The following is a 19,639-nucleotide window of genomic DNA, read 5'->3' as shown; positions in this document are numbered from 1 at the left end:
GCCAAGTAATGCAGTACTTTTGGACCCAGATACTACAGCAGCTTCAGACCACCCTGGGGCGCACCTGTATGATACAAATCTGTTTCTTGAGGGGGGGCATACCCAGACCCAGGGCATGTAAAGTGGGCTCTAGATTCATTGACCTGGTACTGGCCTTAGCTCGCCACAGAATAGCAACGGCATGGAAATTAGACAGAGGGCGGAAGCTAGAGATTTGCGAGAGGGACGTCATACCTGGGCAGAGGTGGAGGGACAGGCACTTAGGAGGGAGGATGCCCAAGGACTGCGCAGACATCCATTGGCTGATCAGAGGATGGAGATCTTGACGAGCTGGGAAAACCCGGAGACAACATACACTTGGAACTGGACAACCCTGGTGAGTGAGTGGGGAGCCCCAGGGTACTTGGCATGGAAGACGTGGATGGAGATAGCTGCACTGGTGAATGAGTAACAGAGACCCGGGGCATATGCCATTCTGAATTATGGGTTAGGCAAACCCATGCTAGCCATACTGATGGTCACTGTCACCATAAGACTCGAAAGAGTTGACGGCTGTTAATAGATGATAACACATTTACATATATCCCTATGGACTGGCTGATGCCCTCTCCCCTCTAGACCCGGAGACATAGTTGATAAGCTGTCTAGTAGCTGTTTAGTTTATTTTATTATAATTTCTCCAAGTTCCCCCCTTTACCATTGGCCTACATATATATATATAGTCCGAAACACACAATGCATGGAGACATCTAGTGCCTATTGAATGAGACGCCCAGATAAGCCAGCTATGGGGAACGCACTTACAATTTAGCACTCTAGATCTTCTGAGTGTTGGGGTGTAATGGAAGTATGTACAAATGATTTGAACCTAAGCTGATATTTACCATATTGCCTGGGTTTTACACAATGTCTGGTGTGTTCCAGGAGGGCGCTTAAATGTTAAAAGTCATATATTCTGATAATCTATCTGCTACTGTGATGTAACAGCAAATGACAGATGTCATAAACATATCTTTAAAAATTCTTTAGAGACCAAACATTGACATTTCTACCTGTTACCAAACAAACGTTATCACTTATTAAATGTAATAAGGTAACCCAATGTCATCCTATGAGAGAGGTAGGCCTTGCAGTAATGAAAAAACAAATTTAAGAGTTTTTCACTACCAGGTCATGTAAAACTTAAAAGTACATGTCCAACTTTTTAAATACATTGTACCCTGCCCCAAGGGCTGTCTAGGGCCTACACAGGCAGGTTTAGGCCTGGCAAAGGGGTTATTTTGCCAAGTCGAAATGACACTCTAAAACTACAAACAGGCAGAGATGGCAGGCCTGAGACATGTTTTGAATGGCTACTTAAGTGGGTGATACAATAAGTGCTGCAGGCCCGCCAGAAGCATTTAATATACAGGTCCTGGGTACATGTATTACGACTCTACTAGGAACTAATAAGTAAATGAAAAGTGCTAATTTGGTGCAAGCCAATTTTACCATGTTTAGGGGAGAGAGCACAAGCACTTTTGCATGGATTGGCAGTGGTAAAGTGTAGTCCTAAAACCAACAAAATGAAATTTAGAAAAAAGTACGGGTGAAGGCAAAAAGGTTGGGGATGACCCTGCAGAGAGGACCAGGTCCAACATCAAGAAACAGCCCAATGCAATGAAGGATTGCTTTATATCCTGGGAAACAGCATTCTTTACCAAGGCTATACCATAAGGCTATATACCTTTAAGGCCAAGAACGATCAGATTTATGCACCCATGCACAGGCCAAAGTTCAATCAATCAATCAATCAAGACATTTATAGAGCGCACTACTTACCCGTAGGGTCTCAAGGCGCTAGGGGGGGGGGGTGCCATTACTGCTCGAACAGTCAGGTCTTGAGCTTCTTCCTGAAGGAGAGGTGGTCTTGGGTCAGGCGCAGGTCGGTCGGGAGGGAGTTCCAGGTCTTGGCGGCCAGGTAGGAGAAGGACCTTCCTCCTGTTGTCGCTCTTCGGATGCGGGGGACGGCGGCGAGGGCGTGGTTGGCTGATCGGAGGTGGCGTTTGGGAGCGTAGAAGTTGATTCGGTTGTTGAGGTAGCTCGGGCCTTGATCGTGTAGGGCTTTGTGTGCGTGGGTGAGGAGACGGAAGGTGATTCTTTTGTTGACGGGGAGCCAGTGCAGGTCTCTCAGATGTCCGGAGATGTGGCTGGTTCGAGGGATGTCGAGGATGAGTCTGGCTGAGGCGTTCTGGATCCGCTGGAGTCTCTTCTGGAGCTTGACGGTGGTACCGGCGTAGAGGGCGTTGCCGTAGTCCAGTCGGCTGGTGACGAGGGCCTGGGTGACGGTCATCCTGGTCTCGGTGGGGATCCACCAGAAGATCATGCGTAGGATGTTGAAGCACGATGAGGAGACGGCGTTGACTTGTCTGGTCATGGAGACGGAGGAGTCCAGGATGAAGCCCAGGTTGCGTGCGTGGTCCGTCGGTTTGGGTGCGGAGCCCAGGGCGGGGGGCCACCAGGAGTCGTCCCAGGCGGAGGGCGAGGAGCCCAGGATGAGGACCTCCGTCTTGTCTGAGTTCAGTTTCAGGCGGCTGGTCGTCATCCACTCGGCTACATCTTTCATCCCTTCGTGCAGATTGGCTCTGGCGGCGGCGGGGTCGTTGGTCAGGGAGAGAGCTGGGTGTCGTCGGCATAGGAGATTATGTTGAGGTTGTGTTGGCGTGCGATGGCCGCGAGGGGGCTCATGTAGACGTTGAAGAGGGTGGGGCTCAGCGAGGATCCTTGAGGGACGCCGCAGATGACTTCGGTGGCCTCTGACTTGAACGGTGGTAGGCGGACTCTCTGTGTTCTTCCGTCGAGGAAGGAGATGATCCATTCCAGTGCCTTCTCCTGGATTCCGACGTTGCTGAGGCGCTGCACTAGGGTGCGGTGGCAGACAGTGTCGAATGCCGCGGAGAGGTCTAGGAGGATGAGGGCCGCTGTATTTCCGTTGTCCATCAGGGCTCGGATGTCGTCAGTGGCGGTGATGAGGGCGGTCTCGGTGCTATGGTTGGCTCGGAAACCAGACTGTGAGGGGTCGAGGGATCCATTCGTCTCGAGGAAGGCGGCCAGCTGTTTGTTGACGGTCTTCTCGATGACTTTGGCTGGAAACGGGAGGAGCGAGATGGGGCGGTAATTCTTGAGTTCGGTGGGGTCCGCTGTGGGTTTCTTGAGTAGAGCGCTGAGTTCGGCGTGCTTCCAGCTCTCAGGGAAGGTGGCGTGTCGAAGGAGGTGTTGATAATGTCCCGCAGGTGGGGTGCGATGACAGCGTCCGCCTTGTTGAAGACGTGGTGAGGGCAGGGGTCGGTCGGAGATCCTGAGTGGACGGAGTTCATCATGCGGACGGTGTCTTCGGTGTTGACCGGAGTCCAGGCGCGGAGGGTGGTGGAGGGCGGCGTTGCTGCGGTCGTGGCGTGCGTCGGTTGAATGCTGAAGCTGTTGTGTATGTCCGCGATCTTGTTGTGGAAGTAGGAGGCGAGGGAGTTGCAGAGGTCTTGCGAAGGGGTGATGTCGTTGTTTCCTGCGTTGGGGTTGGAGAGCTCTTTCACGATGTTGAAGAGTTCCTTACAGTTGTGTGCGTTGTTGTCCAGCCGGTCCTTGAATGCAGTTTTCTTGGCGGTGCTGATCAGTTGGTTGGTTTGTATTACCAGGTACTATTTTATATGCCCAAAAACCGCCTCCTCTGCAAAGGTGTTGTCTACAATACCCAGGCATTCGCACTCCAAATACTTGAATCATATGTCTATTGTCCAATTGAGTATTCCACCACCATGCTTTGATAGATACACTCACACAAGCACACAGAAAGTGCCTCTTGAGGAGTGGCACCAGGCCTTTTAACAAGTAGTCAGCATGTTGTCTGGGCTTTCCCTCATTGGGCACCTTCAGTGCTGGGGTGTGGTAATGGTACTTGAAACAAATGGGGAGCAGACCCTACACCCCATTCCCTATAGCCACATTTACCTATTACAGTGCATTGCTTTGAAATAGATTAATCTGACTCTGGAGTCAAGTTGTGAAGGAGATAATCTGGAACGAGGGATGAAAGGATTTACATTGTTAATGAGCAACTATTAGGAAGTGCGATGTGTTGCAGTTTTAAAAAAGATTCAGGGGTGAGCAGGAGGAGGGAGCTACGCACACTGTTCCTGGGTTGAATAGCTCATTATGGTAATATTTTTATGAATCAGTCCCTCTACATTTGGAGCAACCGGTACTGGCAATTCAAAGTCAATCTCCCAAATCCTTTCTCCCAGCTTTTTCTAGATTAGGGCCTCACTTACCTAACCAAAACCCATGACCAAATTCCAGGATAGGTTGTGGTAATCTGTAACAGGTGGGTGAAGACAGCACTCGTGAACTCACTTCAACTGCCGGTATGTACTGGGACAGGAGAGAAAATGTCCCACAAACAAATAGTTGTTGGCAGTAAAATGTCCATTCCACAAGTTACTGCAGCAGTCTGTGGCTGCTGTTGATTCTGTCTTTGGTGTGCCTCTTTCTCTCTTCCACCTTCCTCTGAGGCTAGCCACCAGTGGAACCAGCAATGCTACGAACTCACTATCAGTAACAAACCCTGCAGTTCAATGAACACTGCATGTCCCTGCGCTTCACCCTTTTGTGAGAAAGTCTTACATCTCCATATTCACAGGACGGTACACCACCTTTCTAAATTGTCATATTTTCCAATCCCAGGTCACCTTCCACATCCACAAATTAATTATTTTCAAAGGCCTGATTTCCCAATGCCATCTTTGTCTGGCAAGTCTATCATCCAGATAGTACAAATGTGTTACAAATCAGGATGGGTCATAAACTTGAATCCCTTCATCCATTTTATTTTTGGGATGCAGATTTTTGGAAGCCTGCCACATCTACATGGGGATATAATTTAAAGTTCTCTAGTAAAATAGAAAATTACATTAGAAGCCAAACATCACAGCATATGACAGAAGGGCAAAGAAGTAGCATGTTCTATATACATGGATTGATTACTTTATGGTCCGCAGGCCAGATACAGATTCCTAAAGTATCATTCTTTGAACTCCCTATAATATCTAGTGAGTCTATAATTTTAATAATGACAACGTCTTCCTACCCCCATACCAATAAATAATTAGAAATGTTCAGATGCAAGACTTACAGTGAATTCCAGCTCAAATTGCTCATTTACTAAATACAGCCAACAACAATATCTCATTTCCACCACCAGTCTAGTATAGTTAAGATCAATCAAAGCAGAGATATTGAAGAACAAAGTTGTGATGGATGTATTTCAAATATTCATTTTCCTGCATCCCACCATTATCATAATATTTTACTCACTAGGTTGCCATTGGCTGACATCCCCTTACCAACATCTGCATAACTCACCAGGTGCAAAGAGGGCAATGGCCTCCATCAACACGTATTCAGCCTCATGTAGCTTCAGCTTCTTCAGGTTCACGTTAAACTTTATTGCAAGATCCAAGTACATCTGATGAATCCCAACTAGGATGTCAAGGAATTCAGAAAATAAAAGAAAAGGGTTCTTTAGGTTACTATACTTTTTAAAAGAAATGCAGCTGACCATTGTTGTTAGAAAGCATTCATTGGAAGATAGATCTGTACTGATGCTCTCTTTCATTCATCTACTTTCGAAAGGATTTTGTTGCCGTAATGTGGCATGTAACAGTCTTTCAAGCTGGAAAAATAGCTCATTGTGTTGTGTGCTCACTACTGAGATCTGCCGCAAGTCACAGGTCCGATTAACAGCAGTCCTGAATCAGACTTTTTGCATTATTCAGAACAACGTAAGTATCATATTTAATTGAGAGTTCTGCTCTTGGACAAACAAAATTGTATCAAGTTTTTGTAAAATATAGATAATTTTATTTAGGTTTATATATTGTGGCGTACTATTGTAATTGTATTTATATACTGCATACGACCCCTGACGAGATGTTGAAATACCTCTCGGCGATTAGCACGCTACTCCTAAACCCAAAGGATTAGTAGTGGATAAGAATAGGGAAATATTCGTTGTTAATTTGACGAGTGGACATGTGAGTCTGTTAGTTTGATTGAATAGGATAAAGGAGGGATAGAGGAAGGAGCAAAATTAGGTTTGGGATGAGTTAAAGGAGATATACAGGAGGGAAGAGTCTAGGAAGTGTTATTTTAGAGATCATAGTAATAAAATGAGGTTTGGAATAAGTCAAGGAGGGGTTATATGGGAGATCAGAGTAGTAGAATGAGCTTTGGGGTGAATCAATGAGGGATAGAGGAGGGAAGAGTCAAGAAAGGATCTTAGGGAGATCATAGTAGTAGAATGAAGTATGGGGCAAGTCAGAGAGTGGACGCAGGGGATATATTAGGAGAGGTATAGGATGAGGCAGAGTAGTGCATTGGAGGGAGTTGAAGATTTTTTTACTTAAAAACTTTGATAGAAAAGCAGAAATGAAATTTGAGGTGAGCAAAATCAGAGAGTTGCTGGTGTTGTAGGGTGTTCTATAAAGGAGCTGCTCTCCACCTAAACTTGGGAACTGCCCAGGGTTCTCTGCTTCTTTTTTGTATAATTTATGCGGCACTCTATACCTGGAAGGGTACTGTTTTATGCGTATGTGTGTGTGTATATATATATAAGAGGGAAGGTCTATTAAGCAAGCAAGAATTCAGTTTCCTTAAAAATGACTTTCCGGTTACACCCACACTTTACTTCATACCAAAGATTCATAAACAGTCTACACCAGTACCAGGACGGCCCATCATTTCAGCTCAAAAAAGCCTCCTGGAACCTATGTCCAAGTATGTGGACCATTTTCTACATGAATCAGTAGAAAACCTTCCCTCTTTCATTAAAGACACTGGACACTTTTTGTCTAAATTGAGAGAAGTACCCTGGGAAGAGGACTATGTACTGGTGGTCATGGATATCTGTACATTATATACTAGCATTCATCATGCTGATGGTTTAACAGCTGTAAAATACTTTTTAGATAAGCGTAACATTGAATTTAGTCAACATAATGGTATGATATTACGAATGATACAAATCTGCCTAGAAAATAACTATTTTCTTTTCAACAAAGAGATTTACCGGCAACAGAGAGGAGTTGCGATGGGGGCATGCTTTTCCCCAACCTATGCATGTCTTCATGTTGGGTGGTGGGAGGAGCATGTCCTCAGAGGCACCCACAAACTAATCTTTGACTCCAATATAATTAGATTTTGGAGGTTCATAGATGACATATGTTTGATTTGGAAAGGTACCCCAGAATCGGCTAAATCTTTTCTCAACATGATTAATATCAATAGTCTTATTTACAATTCACTGCCGATATCAGTAAATCCTCTATCCAATTTCTAGACGTTGAAATTTATGTTGACAATAAAGGTATTCAAACTAAATTGCATAGAAAGAAAACAGCTGGTAATGCGATTTTACACGCAAGCAGTGCCCACCCTGGCCATCTTATTAAAAGCATACCATACGGTGAATTTTTACGTATGCGCAGAATTTGCAGTTCTAACTCTGATCTAGAAAAATGCCAACTTGAGTCCCTCAATAGATTTCTTGCCCGTGGATACAATTTGAAAGAGTTAGAATTGGCCAGAACTAAGGCCAATAACCATACCAGAGAGGAATGTCTTAATACCGTCGCACAATCCAAAAAAAGAAAAAACCCAGATGATGTTCTTAAAGATGATCAAGATGGAACTAGGCTTATAACTACGTTCAATGTAGAAGAAAGAAAAATAAGAGGTATCTTAACTAAACATTGGCCTCTATTAAAAACAGACATTACTTTGGCCCCTCTTTTGCCTGATAAACAACTGATCACTTTTAGAAGAGCTCCCTCGATGAGGGATGCTCTGGTTAAATCTAACCCTGAGGTAATTAACCCCAGCAACTGGTTATCCACGAAAACAGGTTTCCGTAAATGTATCTCTTGCAGGGCCTGTAAATTTGGCAGAAATACTACAGAATATTGCAGTGTATTTGAAAATAACCCTATTAAAATTCATAAACCTCTGACATGCCGCACAGACTATGCAGTGTATGTATTGGAATTCACTTGTGAATTGAAGTACGTGGGAAGTACTAAATTACAAGTTTTTAATCGCATCCTTCAACACCTTAGAGCAATAGTCAATGCAGACGATAGTTACCCAGTAGCACGGCATTTCAAATTGGTGCATAACAAAAACCTAAATGATTTATGTCACTTTGTCATTGACTCTGTACAAAAGAACTTAAGAGGCGGAAACAGAGAAAAACAGTTAAGACAATTGGAGTCTAAATACATTCTTCTATTAGATACAAGAATCCCTAAAGGACTGAATACAGGGGAAGATCTCCATAACTTTTTATAGTTTTATGATGGGTTAAATATGAATTATGTGTTTTGATTTTATCAGATGCATTTAGGCATGTTTTACACTGCTTTGCTAATAGATTACAATATATTTTTTTAGGGGGCTCAGGTCTATCAATTTTGACACGGTTTTTGATGATTACATTTATCTTATGAATCTTTATGTGATGATTTTTACTATAATTATTGTGATCGTATTTGTTGATCTGAATAAGTAGTGCATTTGTTCTGAATCGAGGAAATTGGTGATTTAAGCATTTATGTATACAGTGTTCAAATTCATGCAATATGTGAATTTCATTTGCCATTATTTTCCTTTTTTCAAGGGACAAATTGGATATGATATGAATTTTAATATCATTATTGATTTTTCAATTTAATATTTTGTTTATATACTTTTGGATTTTAGCACTAGCACTTTATTTATATGCGTGACTGGGACAGTGCAAATGGACAAATTCATATGTAGGAGCAAATATTCAGGTCACTTGACTACAGTTAGACTCCAGATTTAGGCTGTCTTCTAAAACTGCTTATATAAAAAAGATTAGTCTTTTTAATACTTAATTTGTTTTATACATTTTGTATTTCTTCACTTTTTATATATTTAACAGTGATAATGTATTTATTATGTTATTTATATATTTATGAATTTTAAACATATACTTGTCTAAATTGTAAGTATTTTGTTTAGCTCCTTGCGCTAACCGTCACGCAACTCTGATTATCCAATCCGTCACAGTATATAAATCATGTGCTTCACCGGGGGGTCATGTGATCAAGGCTGTGTGTTCACAGCCGAAACGCGTCATGCTGACAATGGAAGAATAAATTAAGCACGTTAAAACTTTCCACGGCGCACTTTGTGGTCTGTACCTGTGTAACTTGTGAAGTACGTTTCAAGTGATCCAGGAGCTTTGAATTTCTATATTATATATATATATATATATATATATATATATATAAAACTTGTTTTCCAAATCCGGTGTACTGTATTCGCCGAACAAAGTAGGACACAGACCCAGAGTAAGTGCTTAGATATAATTTACTCCTCTCATTGCCATGACGCGTTTCAGCTCGTCAAAAGCCTTGCTCACATGACATGTCGGAGCCAATCAACAAACATTTAAAGTGCAGGTGCAAAACGTAGCTACATCACATGGTCTCTAATCCATAGAAATAGACAAAATAGGATAGATTTAGAGTGGAATAAGAACCAACATTCGGCAAATATTTAAAATGCAATCGAATATGTGCAAGTTGCTCTACTAAACAAGAATAAATGCGTAAAATACATTTTTACGACCAAAGAGTGTTTCACAGACTAATTTTAACCGTTTCAAAAAAGTATTTATCCTCATTATATTCAAAAGTCCATTTGGGAGGGATGCACATAAATTAATAATCAGTAAAATACTGTTGGTTCCGCAGTTATGCAATCGAATACATTCGTCTATATAAGATTTGAAATGGACGTGCTGTCGCATTGCAGTGAAATACCTCAAATCATAAAGATCACACAAATTAAAAAGTATATGAATCTAACTACCAAAGTTTGGCAAACAGGGTTTTCTAAATTATGTATTTCCAACATTAATTTTGTTTAAAAGAGCTAAATGACGTGTAAAAGATTAGCACGTGCAATCTATAGTCAAACATGAATGTTACACGTTCAATATTAGTTGAAGACTCAATATTTAAAACCACCATGATTGCCATGTATCATACTTCGGTACTAACACATCAAAGAAAAAGAGCACAAAGGTAGGTATAAATGAATACAGTATCTTCATATGGAAATCACAAACAGATATCAAATCGTATTTCGTTTCATGGGATGATAAAAATAGAGGAAAACCTCATATCCCATATAATGTGAAAAGTCAGTGCAACAACAAATTAAAATTTGTAAAACTATATATGCAGATGTGAATACGATATACCTAATGCTATTAATAAAGTGCATAGTGCAAAAATGAGAGTATCTCTTAAGAAATTGAACTTATTGGATAAGAAACGATGGAAGTGCAAATGTTAGCTAAGATAAAATACATATAAAATATATATATGTGTGCAAATGGGCATAATATCAACACAGTTGCAATTATCAATAAATATATATATCATAATAAATAATCATAAATATGAATAAATAGATAGATACATAAAAGCTACATTCCAAATAAGACATTCCTTATAAAGATCCTAAGTTTCTTGAGCTATAAAGTATATCAGTGCATATTGTCGGATCAAACTTACATATATGGTAGCACCAAAAGTATAAAATGTCATCAGAAACCTGAAGTTGACTGTGCTATGTTATATTATCATTACAATCATTTACAGACATGTATAAAGATCTTCCGTGACATTGAGGCCACCTGGAGACATTGGTACCTAAATACCGATCGGTAACGGCCGAAAATCGGTAAATATCCCGTTACCGACCGGTATTTAGGCAATTGAGATGTAGGTGGCTGGATTTCAGGATTCGGTAATTTACCGAATCGGAATTTTAAGAAATCGGTAAACTACCGATTCGGTAAATTACCGAATCCTGAAATCCTATTTAGGGGGCACTCAAGTGAGTGCATTTTTGGTTTCTGGATTCGTTATTTACCACCAACTACAAGTTGATGGTAAATAACGAATACCTTTTAAAAAGCAATTTTGTGCTTTTTGAAAAGTGCCATGTGGCAGACATACATGCCCTTAGGGCATGTATGTGCGCCACATGTGCACACATGCACGATTCAGGGATGCAACAGGGTGTCAATGTGACACCCTGCCACCCATGAATATGCTCCCCCTATTACCGATTCCGTATTTACCGAATCGGTAATAGTGAATGGCTTCCCATTCATTCCTATGGGCCTCCAGGCCCATAGGAATGAATGGGAAGGGATGCATTATTACCAATTCGGTAAATACCGAATCAGTAATACCGAATATTACCGATTCGGTAATAATTACCGAATGTCTACCTACATTCTATTTACCGATTCATAAATACCGAATCGGTAAAATTCGGTATTTATGAATCGGTAAATAGAAATTATCTACATATGGCCCTTAGTATCCAATTGTATGATATACCGAGTCTCCAGTTGTCTCAGTTTGTGGTCCCTGTCACCACCACGTCTACTGGGAGATATTGTGTCAATCACATAGTAGCTCAAATATTTAATATTGGACTGGTGAAATTCTTTAAAGTGGCGAGCTACAGGATATGTATTGTCTTGATGAGTGATGGCACGTAAATGTTGTAAGACTCTTTTATGGACTTGGAGTTTGGTACTACCTATGTATTTGAGATCACATGGGCACGTTAAGACATATATAGCATATTCAGTTTTACAAGTGAGCAATTTTTGAATTTTATACTCTCTATCGCAAAATGGAGTAGAGTATGTACTGGTATTAATACCATGGATACATGCTTTGCATGTTTTACATTTAAAGAAGCCCTTGTGGGTCTGCAGCCAAGTTGTATTTTCGATGATTTCAGGATTAGTAGTAACTAAGCTATCCCTCATAGAGGGTGCTTTACTGTAAGTAATGGACACACGCTGTGGAAGCAGGGGTCCTATTACTGGATCATTAAGTATCAACGGCCAATTATTTTGTATGATTTTTTGTATGGCTTTGTGTTGGCGACTATAACCCAAAATCAGACGGAATTCTTTGGCTGTGGGGCTGGTGGCAGAAGAAGAAAAGGGGATTGTCTGTATCTGTTTATCTCTAAGGAGAACATCACGAGAGCTACTCATAGATTTAGTAATAGCCTGTGAGATGATATTAGGAGCATACCCTCATTCGAGGAATCTGTTTTTGCTCTCAGTTTGGGCTTTCTGTAGGTCCACTTCATTACTGCATATACGTCTCAGGCGGAGCATCTCACCATAAGGTATGCTATTGATCAGATGCTTAGGGTGAGAACTCTGAGCATGCAAAGTGGAGTTGCCAGCTGTCTCCTTTCTGTAGAGACGTGTCTCCAACAAATTGCTGTGAATATAGATTTGTGTGTCTAAAAAGTTGACCGCTGTTTCACTGATCATAGCAGTAAAATTCAAATTTAAAGAATTACAGTTAATGGCAGTTACAAACTTGTGCGCTTGTTCTTTTGTGCCTCGCCATATTATCAGGAGATCATCAATGTACCGGAGCCATTTGATGATGTGGTTTTCAACTGTCTGTTGGTGTTCAATTTTATATATTATATTTTTTTAATCTGCTACCAGGACCAATCTTTTCATTTGATGTTATAACTCGTCCAAGCAGTATGTTACACAATCCAAATGTCCTCTCAATCCGTTTTATTTATTTGATATATCACAAACAAAGGTGGATCGTGCAGCCTATATATTAAATATAAGTAATATATACATTTGTCAAACAGACCTAAAGAATACCTATATATTTTAAAACCATAAGTAGTATATATTTTTGCACAAAAAAATGCACATATCTAAGCACATATATATATACTACATTTGCAGACTGAATTGTCTCTTCAACGGTTACATTCTTGTTACAAAAATCGTAAACAATTATTTTCAACAGTAAACAATGTGTTTCAAGTTGCGCAATCAAGGCGGCTACACCAGCACTCCCTGCCCAGTAACCGTTTAATCCAGTAGCTTCAATGAGATTACCTCTGCCTTTCCTCTCACTCTAGGCGCATCACCTTCCAGAATTACCCACATTCCATACTGTGAGAAATTCGGTTGTTGGTTGAGGGGGTGAACCCCTACTCAAGCAACAGCCACAATCCTTGTCACGGTGAACCACAAAAAGTAATTAAATTAACCTTTTGCTTAACCCTGTGGTAGCTTGGCACAAAAACAGTCAGGCTTAACTTGGATACAATGAGTAAAGCAATTATGCAGCACACAAACAGCAATAAAGCAAAAACACAACACAAGCAAAATCTCACACCAATTTAGAACAATAGGGTAAAATGTAATAAATTATTTGACACAAAACGACAAAAATCAAATCAGTACAACCAGGGATATGCAATTTTAAAGATCTAGGGTAAGTATTGCAAGCGTCCTAAAAGCACAAAGAGCCACTCACGGTTATCTGGTCGTGCAAGACCAGGTGAAAGTCACAAGTTCATGCCAACTGTGATGAAGCATGACCCTGAGACAGGACCAGGTTAGTCCTGCAAAAAAAGTTACCTTCTAAAAGTCCAGTGCGAAGAGTTCCATTTGCAGCAGAGAAGGCCGTGAGGAGCAGGGAGAGCATCGTGGATGGTCCTTTTTGTAGTGTGAAGAGCAGCCAGGCACTGTGGACAGGCATTGCTGTAGACTGAAGATCCTGGATCCTGTTGGGCGTCTCGGACGATCATTGCTGGAGAGTCACATTGGCTGTCACAGCGGGCTATTGAACCTGTAGCACGAAGTTAAGATCTCGTGTTGCTGGCAAAGAGTTGGGTTCACCTGAGCCTCACGTTGGCGGTCAACATGAGCAGCAATATCTTTGTGCAAGCAGGCCATTTGTTGTTGCAAGGAGCCCAATAATTCAAGATATCTTCTGTTTTTTGAGGAGAAGCACAACTGATGCCACACCAAGTGTCCGAGACCTAGGGGGCACTTCTTGGGGATCAATAATTCACTACAGCAGAGGCCAGCAGGGCTCAGGCAGTTCCATTTGCAGGTCAAGTTGCAGCAGGTCAGCTTGGCAGTTGCAGAGAGGTCTCTGAAGCTTGTTATGTCACAGTAGCACAGAACAGGAGGTCTGTTAGCTGACCCTTGGAGTCACTTCAGCCTGGGATGAAGGGGGCAGGTCCGGTCATCCTTCCCAGCAAGCAGGGCAGGCCTCATACTGAAGAGTGAGTCTAAAGGTCCACTTTTTATACCTGGTGCCCACACTGACATGAGAGAAGCTTCTGGAGTTTCCTTCATAGAGGTTTCTGGAATTTCCTGCTGTAGTCTTATGCTGTCTGGGGGCACAATAGGCTAGTGTGAAGTTCTTTGTGTGTGAGCTGAGCCAGTGCCTTTGAAGTGCAAGTGTGGTAGGGGACAGCACCACTACCCTATTATGTCAGAAGTGGCCCATCCTACCAACACCCCCAGACACTGCTTTGTAAAACTGTCTATGAGGAATACAGAAAGGCCAACTTCCAACTCCACTTAGACATGTTATCCAGGAGCAGGCTGCAGGTTAGGACAAAAAAATGTCAACTTTCCAAAGGTCCGATGGCAACAAATTATGGACGGAATGCTGAATGAACCAAACATTCAGCCCCAGTCAAGAGAACTGGGTTAAATCCATTGTTCTTTTGCTAAGTGGGTCCTCCCTGGACCAGAAACAAGCATCCTGGGACTGGTTTCAGGGTAACACCACTCATCAGCCCTAAGTGGCCAACTGTATGCCAGACATGGGTCCCTTGCTCACTGTGCCACTAGATTCCAGCTAGCCTGACTGTTGAGGGGTGATACCCTGAAACCGGTCCTAGGATGCTTGTTTCCAGTCTTGCGAGGACCTGGCCTGGCAATTCAGGCTGGACTGTTCCCTTGGGAAGCTCGGTCAAGACTGATTTGCATATGGCTGGGTCGAAACTGGGGTGGCATGGTTAGCAAAAGAACGACAGATTAAGCCCAGACCTGTGACTGGGGGTGAGTAGTTGAATAGTTTCAGCACTCCGTCCATCATGTTGCGTTTGCAACTTTCCAAATGTGGCATTTTTTAAATTGTGATAAAAAAAATTCAAAATTAGACTTACCATTACAGAGGGTTTTAATTTACAATTCCTGGGACCAACAACATGATTTCCCACCTGCTCCCAGCCAAATGTTATCACATATTAAATGTAATAAGGCAAGTCAACGTTATTCTATGGGAGAGGTAGACCTCACAGTAGTGAAAAACAAATGTTGGGTTTTTCCAGTACCAGGACATGCAAAACTTGAAAGTAAATATCCAACTTTTTAACTACATTGCACCCTGCCACATGGGCTGTTTAGGGACTACCATAGGGGTAACATGTGTAGTAAAAAGGGAGGTGTAGGCAGGGCCGGACTGGGAACCAAAACCGGCCCTGGCAAAGTGCTCGCCCCCCCCTTCCTCGGGGCTTGGGGGTGCCGCGGAAGGTTTTCGGCCGTGTTTGTTACATGGCCGATTTTGCAGCTATGCTGCAAAAACGGCCCTATAACAAAAACGGCCCCCAGGGGCCCAAAACCGGCCCCCACCTGTGCGGCGCACTGGGGGATTGCCCGGTGCCCGCTACAGCCAAAAGGTTTATTTTGCCAGGTCGAAAAGGCTGTTTAAAACTGCACATGCACGCTGCAATAGCAGGCCTGAAACCTAACTTTAAAAGACTTCTTAAGTGGGTGGCACGATTAGTGTTTCAGGCCCACTAGTACCATTTCTACAGGTCTAACACATATGAAATATTGCTATTACACAGAAATGCTGCGGAAAGGTCCAATTAAGAGTTTTTGGACTTTGAGTATTTGTTTAAAAGGAATAAGCTGCTTGTCAAATTGAGAAAGCTGGTCGGTGCAGAAGTAGTCACATGCACAGGGAACCAATGCATATTTTTAGACTTACACATTGTTTAGATCACAAAATAAATGCATATAGATATTTTGGTTAAAATAATGTAGTAACAAGGTGTCAAAAGACAAGAGCAATGTGTTAAAATGGTTGGCTTATCAAAGTTTTAGTGCTGAACTAAAGCTTTTAAACAAATCTACCGTCCCAAAGAGTCTTTCCAGGATTTCCTAGACTCATTTACGGCTCAATTCACTAAATAAACAGATTAAATTGTCCCATGCAGAAACAGCTATTTAAAAACTAGGAAAATCATCAGTCCATCCCCACCAGTCCTGAGCAGCATTTGATAAAAACACATAGATTAAAAGGAGGAATAGGAGGCCTTTTAAACTTCAAAAAACGTTCACAAAAGCACTGACAATTTATCAGTAGGCAATATAGGAATTCAAGAAAATGATCATAGTTAATAAGATTCTAAAGGTTTGTAATCTACTTGACGTAATTAATTTCAACTATCTTCGGACTTCACGAAATCTCAGTCCTGGTCACCTGCACTTCTCGTGGTTTTTAAAAACAACTGAATCATATTATTTGAGGAGCAAGTTTAATAAATGTGTAAGGGTTGTTTGTTTTGCTCGGTCTCATTAGGCTAACATGGCCAGTGTTGCGTCAAATAAGGTGCAGGCAACCTAACATAAGGCCTTAAGAATTCCTGCACATTATAGTCCATGATATACTATTTGCCAGAAACCACATTTTGTAAAACCCCATTAAAGTATTGTCAGTGTATCATACTGTTAAAGGATTGTCTAGATATGCTTTATGTCCCTACAGCTGCTATCACTAATACTTAAGGATAAGTAGATTTCTTTACAGTTCAAGTTGGAAAGTTCTTTTGCATCTGTTGAACTCAAATTTACTTCCCAACTTATTTTTCCTAGAAACCCAACAACCTGCTACAACATTCTAAATTTCAAATTTAACTTGAAAAAAATTGACATTTAAGTTCAAAAGTTAATTTAAAAATAATAACTACATTAGCAATATGAACTACTTAAATTTCATTTTTATAGTTTCATAAAAAATGGCAAAAACATTGAGCGTGAAACGAAACATATGTTTTTGGCAATGGATGTTACCAAAAATTGCTGTCATTGTTCAAGGGAAGCACTGACTTATGTTCCTCCTGAAAACTAAGAAGTGAGAGGGCGGGGAAAGAGGACAAAATTGTGCCAGAAGAAATGCCTGGATGAACAGTAAGGAATGGCATACGCTATTACAGAAACAAGTACTGAAAAAAGGAAAATATAATGATGTTGGAGTGCTCGGTGTTGGAATGAGCTGGACCAAAAAGCAACATTGCATACCTAGATGTAAAATCATGAAATGTGGAATTATTTTCAAAACTAGATCCTTCTAAGAGTTGTTTCAGTTGGCCTCTGTATATTTATACACAAACAACACACAACAACTGAAGTTCCATATGCCTACTCTGGTGAAAAATGCCCAGCCAACACAGAGCCGAGGTTGTGCTTCACTTCCCTTAAATAAAGCCCCACAAAACTGGGTGCTTTATTCCTTACTGACTTTCCAAATCCACCATCATCACTTGTGAGCTTGAACTCTTTCTAAACAGTAAATTCTCATTTTATAGCTGAATCTAAATCTTTGTGGTGGTTCACAGAGAACGGACGACCACTGAAACCTCGCATTAACACTTTGTAAAGCCAGACTCACCTGGGCATTTGATAGAAATAACAGCTTCCATTCCAAATTTGACTGCACAGTGGCAATGTGAGCCGTGTTTTTTAATCCACCACTTCTCAATTATGGCGCATCATACTCTGTTGTCTCTCCTGGTCAACGCCCCCCCCCCCCCCAAAACCCCCTGTGGGCGCATAAAAACATGATACCAGGGGCATACTCTCTAGAGTCTGCTTGTTTACTGCACTTCTGCTGCCCCACTGCTGGTTCTCGGTGGGCATTAGAGCCCGGTTCAACCAATGCTACCTCATTCACAGTGGCCTCTGTGCCCCACCCAACACCAACCTACCGCGGGGAAAGCCGGCACTCCTCTCCAGAGTGCCACACAATCGATGAATGCAAACCTCACCTTAAAACACATTCCTACAAGATCTACATAAGCAGGAAGCTAGTGACCCTCTCCGTCATGAACCCAGACTGCTGAGCAGCCTACCTACCCTCAGAAAAGAACGCCATATACGTAAGTTCCAAAAGCTCCTGAAAGCAGGATCATGTTGAAACGTGTTCATTACTACTCAACTGTCGCTCTATAATCTAGGCACACAAGACACCTCGACATTGGTATCCCACTAACTCAGCCTTGAATGTAACTTTGCATGTAATTTGCATATTCTCTTGGCAACATTTTGTATAGCTCACATCAGGACAATGTGTGTATATATGACGAAACAATAATAATGAAATGGAATAAAAAAAACTTTACAACAAAGAAAGGTGAGCAAAAGTGGGCAAGAGTGTATCAAAATGATAAGGTTATAAAAATTAAAAAAGCAGGTGCAGTATTAGAGATCAGTTGCTGGAGGGCATTCCCACTCTTCCCCGCCCCCTTCCCAGGCCTACTAACGGAGAGGAGAAAGGAAAGGAGGAACGGTAACCTCGATACTATAGAAGCACCGGTCAGCTAGTAGAATATATGGATAAATAAATGGTGGGGTTCATTAAGTGGACACTAGTCGAAGGGGTGACCACAACAAAGATAGAAAAAATGGTCAGGTATGGCTGATCTTGTATCACACTGGAGAAACACTGAAGATTGCTTAAAGAACTTCAAAAAAGTGCGACTCACCAATCAAGCAGTCTTCGATGCTGTAGCAGATTTCACCACAATTCCAGGACAACGCGTCTTCGTCGAACAGGGTGTTGCACTGGATCTGGGACACTTCGAAGGCTGCTCCTTTGAGTAAAGCTATCTGATCATCCATTGACAGTTCTCTTTCCAAAAACAAGAACTTCCATTACAACACAAAACAAAAGGCTCATACTATGCTTCAACTACATTAAAAGACAGGGGCACTTTTAGGAAGAGTAGCATCCTTTCGTCAGTGGAATGCATTAACAATTCAGATTTCCACATGATGGCTTTCATGAAAGTGTAATTAGTTTACAAGAACATTCAAGGTCACCATGAAGCGGAATGTGATTATCAAGATATTACACTTCATAGAGTAATACAAGAGAGTGATACTAACACGCTCTGAAAATAAACCCTCTTTTTCTGTAATTACAAAGGATGTCCCTCAATGTACTGAAAAGTTCAACCAAATACAAAAACTTAGTTCAGGATCCCCAATTACATTTTTTGCACAACGCAGCAGGTACTTTCTTTGGATAATATGACGAGCAAGTGACATGTTTGCTATAAACAGGAAATTTGATACATTCTTATTGCAAAATCTGTGCTCCTGAAAGGCAGGTATTGTTGGTCACGTGGGCCATGATGACGAGTTGCATGGCAATGATGGAGTGCAGCCTCATCACCAGTAAACCACAGACCGTGTGAAACCACCTTGCAGTACCATGCAGTTACCAGGCAATTTCCACAGAACGGGGAATGACTAAGGTCCCATTACACATGAAATGGGTGGGCGGAATTTGCGTAGTCGCGCTACGCAAAGCTCCGCGAATTGGTATAAAATCTCCGCGAGCACGCAAAAGTTCCACGAACACACGGAATTGCTTGTTCCGCACGTTCGCAATGCTTTTTTCCTGTTCGC

At 41.7% G+C, this 19,639-nt stretch overlaps 1 protein-coding gene across 8 annotated transcripts in view; it reads right to left on the bottom strand.

The window, feature by feature from the left end:
• The window catches only part of NR1I3 (nuclear receptor subfamily 1 group I member 3), an 858,363-nt gene that overhangs the window by 244,053 nt on the left and 594,671 nt on the right, over positions 1–19,639 (bottom strand). For 5 of the 8 annotated variants that reach the window (XM_085638659.1, XM_085638656.1, XM_085638658.1 and 2 more), the window contains 2 exons: positions 18,712–18,857; positions 5,395–5,511 (listed from right to left, as the gene is read on the bottom strand). In XM_085638659.1, the coding sequence (XP_085494785.1) occupies positions 5,395–5,511; positions 18,712–18,857 (263 nt within the window). The remainder of the gene's footprint in view (positions 1–5,394; positions 5,512–18,711; positions 18,858–19,639) is intronic. The other 3 variants (XM_085638661.1, XM_085638660.1, XM_085638662.1) reach the window with 1 other exon arrangement.

This window comes from Triturus cristatus, chromosome 12 (genome assembly GCF_964204655.1).
Source record: "Triturus cristatus chromosome 12, aTriCri1.1, whole genome shotgun sequence".
NCBI lineage: Eukaryota > Metazoa > Chordata > Amphibia > Caudata > Salamandridae > Triturus > Triturus cristatus.
Note: the sequence above shows the minus strand (reverse complement) of the source record. Positions and strands in the feature narration are given on the sequence as shown.